This window comes from Hoplias malabaricus, chromosome 4, assembly GCF_029633855.1.
Source record: "Hoplias malabaricus isolate fHopMal1 chromosome 4, fHopMal1.hap1, whole genome shotgun sequence".
NCBI lineage: Eukaryota > Metazoa > Chordata > Actinopteri > Characiformes > Erythrinidae > Hoplias > Hoplias malabaricus.
The window spans coordinates 12,651,936-12,661,373 of record NC_089803.1 but is presented as its reverse complement, the minus strand read 5'-3'; the positions used below and the strand labels follow the sequence as shown (position 1 = coordinate 12,661,373).

The window sequence follows — 9,438 nt, the reverse complement described above, 5'->3', positions numbered from 1 at the left end:
CCAATGATTCCAGGTAGGCTCTGGACCCACCGCGACCCTGAACTGGATAAGCGGTTACAGATAATGAATGAATGAATGTTATTGGCAACAGCTTTGTAAAGGATACTTCAAAGTTCAGGATATCTCTGCATGAAGACCATACTATCAGGTATTAATATATGGCAGCAGAAAAACAAATATGCTGTCACAGCAGCTACTAATTTGTCGGGAAGCGCTCGGGAATTCCCCATTATCATGCCATTTCCTTACAATGCTACCACTTGTGCTAAATACATGAGATACATGCACCCAGACCCATTACAATTACAGGGTCTATTGCATGGCATGCGAGGATGAGGACATTCTAGAGCAGTCAATGCTGGGAAGTTATGTCCTAGGGACTGTGCTTTGGCTGCAGGCTTGAAAACGTGGCTCAGAAACATTCAATTACTCAGTAATCCATGAATGTCCCTCTTGGTTGAAATACCTTTCATGATATCTCATGCATTGATGATTGAAAATCCAGATGACAGTGGTCCAGATGGCACCATCTGAGTGTTATATGCGAAATTTGTCGAAAGACACTATCTGCATTGTGGGTAATCGTTCTTGTCCATGTGCATTAGAAGTGGGACATTTCCCAGGCCGTTGTTCTATCATGTGAGTTGTTGATCAGAATCAAAGAGTGTTTAGACAGGGCTAGGATTATAAAGCCACTCTTCAAAACTCTTCGATCTACCAAGCTATATGCGTCTGGTGACTCAACGGAGACCACATACTAATATACTCTGGCGATGTGGTAATGAAGGTCATCTCAGGTCAACACTTTCTTTAAATTGGCCTGGTACATGGGCACTAGTCATGCTGGGAGAACCAACACTGATCTTCCCTAAATTGCAATTACATGACCTCGCATCTAAAAATGTATTTGCATGCACAAAAGAGATTTTCAGGGGGGTCGTTTAATTTATCTGGGTGCTATCGGCATTCCGAGGGGAGTCCCTGATAAATTGAAAGCGCTTGTGACACATTGAGAGTTCTGGGAGAACAGCTGCATTATGCTTCACAAACGACCTATCAAAACCGACTAGCACTAGACATGATCTTGGCCAAAATAGAAAGGGGTGGGTCACATGTTTGGTGACCACTGCTGCACATTTATTTCTAACCACACAGCAGATAACTGATCATTCACCCTGGCCAGGGCAGGACTAATGGCGTTCACAACTGAATTACATGAATTCATGATTTCATATTGATTGGGTGGCTTAGTTTGATTTATATTTTGGCAAGTGGGGGGATTTAGGGCTGAAATTGGTGATCACAGTGATCTTTTCATTATTAGTAATGGCAGTGATTTGATGCTGTATCATTGCATATGTCAGATGTTTGATAACTAAAACCATTGAGTGTTCTGTCACCAGTTTAGAGGTGTACATGAAACTTCACTGCAGTTCCTGATCATATTCCTCTGGACAAGGTGGCCCTTGAAATGCCTCAGTCAATGTATGCCTCCTTGGACCATGATTTTACTGAGGAGAACGAGTAAATCGATTTACCATTTTTATTCTACATTTGCTCATGTTGTGCTCATTTTTACTGCATGAGTTAAGATACCTAGGCTGGTCTGAGGATGATGTTTCCTTTAGCATTTTATTAGTTTACACTGATTTATGGTTCAGTTGTTCCATATTACATGTTTAATCATAAAAGGGGAGGAATGTGATGGGAAAATGCAATCTAACATTGTAATGAGATAATCATGATGATAACCCACCAATATACTGATATACCCCTATAATGATTGTCATACACCGATACATCATGATTAAAGTGTAGAAGTATAGAACATAATGTGCTTAAGCTCATGACCTTAAAGTGCTTAACATTGCACGTCTGTAGTTAGAGAAGTAAGGTCCCTAGATAGATTAGAGGAATCTAATGAATATGGTGAAGAACATGCTGAGTGGAAAAACTTGACCCACCCGCCTGCAAACATTATGCTGAATTTATGAATAGCATAAGACGCCAGTTTGGGAGAGTCTGGGTTTTGTGCAATGAGTGCAACATAATATAATAATAACCGAACTAAACCCATGACAATTGGTGTATGTGACAAAGGTCCTATATATACACTACAACAAATATTTCAATAAACTAGAGATTGGAGTGAAGACCTGGTTCTGTGTCTTTATTCCTCCGATTCCTCCCCTGGCCAAAGAATCATTTTGGAACTTGGTCTTCCTTCCTGGTGGCACTATTGACATAACAAAGACCCAAATAGGATATTTTACATCTTGTGTATGATCATAATATCTGATTTTGATGTCATGGTTCTTGTTTGTTTTTCTGTGGCGTTTATATCGTTAATATCTATAATTAAATTATATCGTATCGACCAAAGTTAAGAACTCTATTGTGATATGTTTTGACTGCATCGTCCAGCACTACCTGAATGTTTTGTTCTTTGTTGAGGACATGTCACTTTCCCCTTAGAAAATCACAATAACACGACAATAGTCCGGGGGTCTGCACAGAAATCAGAAATACAGGTTGGATATCTTGATTTGGTTCTGAAGTTGAAATACCACTAAAAGAAAACCTGATCCCTGTCTGAGCTTGAGGAAATGTATTCACAGTAAAGGAACCCTCACATCTCCATCACTTTTACCACAACCACCTTTCCCAAGAATTTAATTTGATGGTAAGATCGCTCTTAGTCTGGGTCCTGCCTCGTCACTTCTCTGTCCTGAGGGACCAGGAGATGAAGCTCCAGAGAGTTCAGCAGTTGGGTTCCTAGGACCAGTCAAGCCCCTCTACCACGACAAGGTGGCGATCTACAGAGAGGGTCATAGCTTCCAGCCTGTGTTCACTCCCAAACTGTGGTGAAAGTAGCCTGGTATCATCAGAGACAGACCCTCACTCATCCGTGTGTTAAATGCTCTGTCCCTGATGAAGTGTCTGTTTTCAGTCCAGTGTTGGATTATTAATGTTTTAATGTCTTTGTCCTTTGGGCAGAAATGATCTAAAAAAAAGTCTTATGACTGATTCTACACCAGGATCTCAGACCTCACTGCTGTGTTCTCTGGTCTTTCTCAGTGAAGGTCGACTGAGGGACTCACAGCCCGTGATGCTCAGGTTTAAGAGAGATAACAGTGTTGCTGAAGGACACTGTAAAGTCAGCAAGCAATCATCACACACCACTCTGTCCTCGACAACTGATAAGAGCTCCAGATACCATTTATAAAGCAGGTCCCAGCTCTGTGTTTGCTCAGAGGCCCTGGAGGAGTCGGAGTGAAAGGAGGATGAATGTGATGATGGAGGAGAGAGAGTGGATCACTCCTGTATTACCTGCAGAAACAGAGGTGATTTAAGAGTGATGTTCAGTTCTTTGATACAGATGTAGGAGAACACTGAACACATTCAGTACACACTACAGCTCTGTCTCTCTTTACAATGAAGGAGAGAGATCTGCTGAGTTAATACATTTAAAAAGAGAAAACAAAATCAAATCAAAGATTTCTCAACTGTTGCCATAATCTGCAGTGGCGGGAAACATCCCGAGTTTTATTTTGATTCTTCTGCAAAGGCTCTGAACATTGCTTGTAGACTAACAAAAGCCACTTTAAAAATGTGTTATTAGATTTATGGAGGAACTTTCCCACATTTTCAAATCCTTAGCGGGAGAGAACAGTGGTTACTCACACATTCAAGTTTGACACTGTCACCATGGCGACCTGTCTTCATTCCACTATTGACTACTTGTTAAAAATGAAGCATTGGTCTGCTCTATGATATCAAACAGGGTGTCACAGAGACACTCAGCAATAATAAATCCCCTTGTTATGAACACAAACATTTTTCTCTTCACTCACTTGGAGACTCACCCCTTTGTTTCACCTCTAATTCGTCTGTGAAATAAAGTAGAAAGATAGATATAATGAGGTTTAGGTAGAAACATTACACTAATAACTCTCCACTGATAAACACACATTAAAATAGACAAAGTATTCACTCACGCGCTGCTGTTTCCACATTCTCATTCTCAGGTGAATCTACAGGACAATTAGGAAAAATAATAATAATAATTAGGCTTTAAAACAGCTAAATCAAATCCTATGAAATCATGAGTCTATCTCTGTATAACTCCACATCAGCCCTGATCTCCTCACCATCAACAGAGAGCTCCACACTCTGGAGATAAACACGTTTAGACTGGATAGATTTTTTTTTTTGTTTCACCACCAGGTAACTCTCATAGATTCCTGCGTCCTCAGCTCTAACGTTCTTCAACACCAGAGAACAGTCCCCCTTCAGCAGTTGATCTTCAGGAACGTCCACACGACCTTCGTACTCCTCGCTCTGATACAGCTCCTCTCCTCTTCTCTCTAACACTGTCCCAGAAATGGTGCGCCACTCCACATAAGGACTCTCACTGGACGACTGTTCACTGGACACCTTCCTCCAATCACAAGGAAGAAGAGCTGAGGAGCCCACTCTGACACTGATGGAGATTGGAGGTTGTGCAGATACAGGGCCTGGGAAATACATAAAATAAAAGGCATAAGCAATTTCCAGAGCATTGTTCTGGCTTTCAGTGTTGTTGCTAGGTTACAGTGTTACTGCAGATGTGTGTTAGTGGATGATTGTTAGAGGTTGTTTTGATGATATTCCAGGTGGTTGTTAGAGTGTTACAAAGTGATTTTTGGATGGGGAATTGTGAAGAGAACATAGTATACAAAGTGTTGCTAAGTTGTTTATTTGTGCTAGCTGCAGCCATTTGGATGCTAGGCTAGAATATTTTTAATTCAGAGGTATTTTTTTGAGGGTGTTGCTGTCATATACTTGGTGCTTTCTCAATGGTTCCACATGATTTTTAAGAGGGGTTTTCAAAATTTCCTCAATTTTGAGTCCACTCCCAGGACCAATTCTGGGCTTGATTACAGATGGGGCTCATTATTTGCTTTCACATAAAAAAATCATTCAGCCATGTCAATTTATTTTTTGTGTAGATTTACAAAAACAAGGACAAATAAGGAGCCATTCTCATACGAGGACATATTTATCTGATCTAATAATAACTCTGCTCCAGTCCTAAGAAATTGATGTTTTATTAGTCATGCTAAATGGAAGTAATGTGACATGTCGAAGCAGTCACATTAAAATAATCCCTCACACATTTCCACTAGAAGCAAACTCCAAACTACAAATTGGAGGAACCAGAGACTGGTGCTCTAGAGCTCTCCTGGGCTTGAAAACATCACACCTTTTCACAACTTTCACACCTGAGCACATGTACCGAACCCACGGGGCAAGCAGACCTGTGTCCAGAACTAACTGTAGTTTGAAAATTACCTTAGCTGTAGCTCAGTGGATGCTACTGTATCCCAAATGGTTGAATGTATTATGTTGGAAGTGAAATTGTACAACAGCAAGCTAACAATAATTTACCAACCACTTTCAATAGATTTATAACCATGTAAATTGAGTGGTGTTATCCTATGCACTCACTTAACACCCTAGCAACCACCCGATATAAGTCTGCAGTCACCCAACATCCCACCAAGCCCCTGGACTATTACTGCAACCACCAGCTGAGCAAGCAATCATTTCTCATATCTGCTAAACAACACCCTCACTCCCACATGGAAAAATGAATGGAAACTCACCTACACAGGTGGAAAATGACAAGAAGAAAACCAGGAGGTAGCTGATCATAGTTCATGGATGTTGCACTGGAAAAAAAAGTCAGAAGGGGCCTGTCTGTAATACATTTATCCATCCATCCATCCATTATCTGTAACCGCTTATCCAATTTTAGGGTCACGGGGGGTCCAGAGCCTACCTGGAATCATTGGGCGCAAGGTGGGAATACACCCTGGAGGGGGCGCCAGTCCTTCACAGGGCAACACAGACACACACACACTCACGGACACTTTTCGAGTCGCCAATCCACCTGCAACGTGTGTTTTTGGACTGTGGGAGGAAACCGGAGCACCCGGAGGAAACCCATGCGGACACGGGGAGAACACACCAACTCCTCACAGGTAATACATTTATATTATATTATATTATAATATACTATTATATTTTATACTGAATAGATAATTAGTGACTCAAACTTACCAGCTCCTTTCTCAAAAATAAAAAAAAACCTGATCTAGTAACTATACAGTGTCCCAACAATCATTTATATTCCCAGTATTCTTTACTTTATATAACTGGTTACATAAAAAACACACACACACACACACACACCCCACAGCTGTTGTTTTTCAGTTTTCTCTGTCTGCCTGAGTCTAAAGTTCTCCCTGGATTATTTTACTATGGAAATGAAGAGTTTCCAATTCAAACATCATCAAAACTCCACTGACATATTAAAGTGAAGAAGAACATTTTCCTCTCGTCGGTTTGTCTACATAATATACATTTATCTCCCTTCTATTACCAGCATTTTAACTTTATTTATGTGATTATATTAACAAAAAAAAAAAACAGAAACTATGAATATAAATAAGTGCTGTGTTGATTTTACATTCACTCTTTAATTTTACAATGAAATGTGTACATTACTAAATGCTTCAGTCTTAAGAAATGACAATGCGATTCATTTCAATTAATCTCAGAAAATTGTGCAGTTAATTCGTTTATTTTACATTCACTGACAGCATTAACATGTATATAAACATTATATCACTCTCCAAACAAAATGTGTATCTCCACAATAGGTTTCTCAAAAAGTAGAATAGTTTTTATCTTTAGACAGCAATGAAACATTTAGACACATTTCCATTCGTTCATTCTTTGTCTGTAAGCGTTTATCCAGTTAATGCTCGTTTGGTTTGGTTTGTTTTGTGTTTCTGTAACTGGGTCGTCCTCCAGTAGAACAAAGCCAGGAAGAGTAGGCTATATCTGAATCGTCTGCATTTCATTTTCATATTCAGAAATGTTCCCGTTCCCAGGACAGAGACACTGGTATCGTTTCTGATCTGTACCGTTACAGCTCACAGATAGCAGCTGGGACGTACCTGAGGAACCAGGGGATGAGAAATAAGCTGCGTCTCCGAAGGCTGTTGAGCGTCCTTTGTAGACTAAACCGAAATAGGACAGTCTTCTCTACGGCTGATTTACTGTTTGACTGCTGTTAATATCTCTTAACTCCGCTCTGGTTCAACAGAGTAGTGATGTGTCGGTAGCGAACGAATCGGTTCAAAGAGCCGGCTCTTGTAAGTGAACGATGAGAGCCGGTTCCTGTCTAAGACCGAGCCATTTTTTTTTCTAAGGCTTGTCATTCAACCAATCAGAGAACAACAAGCAAAGATACCAATCAGCGAAGGGTTATACCACCAAGCAGGGAGGGGAGGGGTGGGTGGCCGGATCAACCTCTCCAAGCTGAGACACTTGGTTTTCCATCCATCCATTTTCTGTAAGCACTTATCCAATTCAGGGTCGCGGTGGGTCCAGAGCCTACCTGGAATCATCGGGCGCAAGGCGGGAATACACCCTGGAGGGGGCGTCAGTCCTTCACAGGCACACACACTCACACACGTGGACACTTTCGAGTTGCCAATCCACCTGCAACGTGTGTTTTTGGACTGTGGGAGGAAACCGGAGCACCCGGAGGAAACCCACGCGGACACAGGGAGAACACACCACACTCCTCACAGACAGTCACCCGGAGCTGGAATCGAACCCACAACCTCCAGGTTCCTGGAGCTGTGTGACTGCGACACTACCTGCTGCACCAATCTGCCTTCCGAAAAATAGTTAAAGAAAATGTTAAATCAGTTAAATGTTTGTTGACAGTTGTGGTTGTTTTAATCACCACCGTTGAATGCTGCTGTTTTGCACTTTGCAGAGTATTTGTTTATTTTATTACCCAGAAATGGATGATTATTTAATTTAATAAGCTATTTTGTAAAACCTACCTTTTGGGTTCCATTGGCTGTATTTCAGAGTTTACAAGTGATGTTTTATTAAGGTGTTTAAATAAAAATCCAGTTATTTATACAATTGAATGTGTGAGTGCAATCAGTGAGTTATTACAAGACAGCCATAAAAACAATTGGCCATTGCAACACTATTTATTATTTTTAATGTTGAAAAATGATATTTTGTCCATATAGTCATGTAAAATGTAGGTAATATTCTTCTGTACCAGTGGAAATAAGTGGTAAAACAAAGAGCCATTTAAGAGCCGAAAGAGCCGGCTCCCCAAAAAGAGCCGAAATTCCCATCACTACCGCAGAGTCCAACTGTAAGGAAAGGCTTGTCTGTAAATCAAGAACACGCCCATAACAGGAACACCCACTTATCTTTCATTGGCAGATATGTCAGAAAATGGCTTCTCATTGGCCGAGACAATTTAAAGTTGGAACAGCGTCAGACCAGTGACTACAAAATGCAGACATTACTATTACATTCTAAACTAGCTATGTTTCTATATTTAATGTGACCCAATGATCATTTCACGTTGATTGTAAATGCTGTATATGGTTATAACCCCAGGTGTGTGTGTGTGTGTGTGTGTGTGAGAGAGTTCAGATTCAGAGAGGACAGATGTAGCTCATTAATCTGCTAAAAGCTCTAACAGAGAGGTATTAATACACATTAATACACTTGTTCACAGGTGTTTCACACTGTGGACTTTACCAAACCTCTGTGTTGTTTTTCTTTACTGCTACCACACTAGCAGGGTGGTACTAGGAATCACTCAGGGTGTTCCGTGTCCTTTACACTCCATCTGCACTTCTTGGATCAGCCCAATTAATCGTCAAAAAAGGTTAAAACCATTTCAACTTTGCTGCAACAGACTCTAACATCAAGACAGACGATGGATGAAATGCAGAAATTTAGAAGCAAGGGAGTAGAATCAGCATGGACGGAGGTCACGTATCCCCACCAATATCCAGCGACTGTCCCCACCAATAATTTGATCCCCTCAAAAAAAAAAAAAAAAAACACACATGGGAAAAGAACCTGAGTTTTCACCCTCTCTTTCCCTGCTGTCACTGAGTCTCTTTAGTTTAGTTGTGAGCAGCACCAAAACTGGAAGGAATCCTTTCCAGTCATAAGCAAGTACTGCGCAAGACTCATGCATCCTGGTGCATCGTGGGTAACGCACCGGGGTCAAAAGGGACTGAGGATGGCAGCAAAGAAGACAAAGAAGAAGGTGAACATTAGAAGCTATTTTTCAAAGAAAGTGTAAGACACTTAAAGTCCAGTTCACTAATGAAATGAGTCCATCATAATCACAGCAGGCTACAATCGTCTGTAGCTGTGAATAACATGGTTTGGAAAATAACCGCACAACAAACTCACACAACAAAGCAAATCTACGCCCTTGGAATGGAGGAAAGGCTAAGCAGGGCAGTGTACTCTTATGGGTTCTGTACGATGCCACACTGACAGAATATAAAGATTCACTTTGTCGTGCGGCAGCGTGGCACAGTCTGTGTT

The 9,438-nt window shown here is 40.9% G+C and overlaps 1 protein-coding gene across 2 annotated transcripts; it reads right to left on the bottom strand.

Annotated features, from left to right (window-relative positions):
• Positions 1–1,546: 1,546 nt before the first annotated feature.
• LOC136695326 (butyrophilin subfamily 1 member A1-like) lies at positions 1,547–7,143 on the bottom strand. Of its 2 annotated transcripts, none has more exons than XM_066669355.1 (6): positions 7,008–7,143; positions 5,649–5,714; positions 4,152–4,517; positions 3,999–4,034; positions 3,855–3,890; positions 1,547–3,330 (listed from the first exon to the last, which is right to left on the bottom strand). In XM_066669355.1, the coding sequence occupies exons 2-6, from the start codon at positions 5,695–5,697 to the stop codon at positions 3,251–3,253; spliced, it is 567 nt and encodes a 188-aa protein (XP_066525452.1). In that variant the 5' UTR covers positions 5,698–5,714; positions 7,008–7,143; the 3' UTR covers positions 1,547–3,250. The 2 variants fall into 2 exon arrangements, with proteins under 2 accessions (XP_066525452.1, XP_066525453.1); XM_066669356.1 differs by having other exon boundaries at positions 3,867–3,890.
• Between the last annotated feature and the right edge of the window lie 2,295 nt (positions 7,144–9,438).

What these genes read in the sequence shown, in the direction of transcription:
- LOC136695326 (XM_066669355.1), bottom strand. Translation starts at nt 5,697, where the DNA reads ATGATCAGCTACCTCCTGGTTTTCTTCTTGTCATTTTCCACCTGTGTA. An exon ending in TGTGGAGCTCTCTGTTGATG is followed by an intron (nt 4,035 to 4,151) that starts GTGAGGAGATCA and finishes ATTGTCCTGTAG; the next exon opens with ATTCACCTGAGAATGAGAAT. An exon ending in ACAAAGGGGTGAGTCTCCAA is followed by an intron (nt 3,331 to 3,854) that starts GTGAGTGAAGAG and finishes CTGTTTCTGCAG; the next exon opens with GTAATACAGGAGTGATCCAC.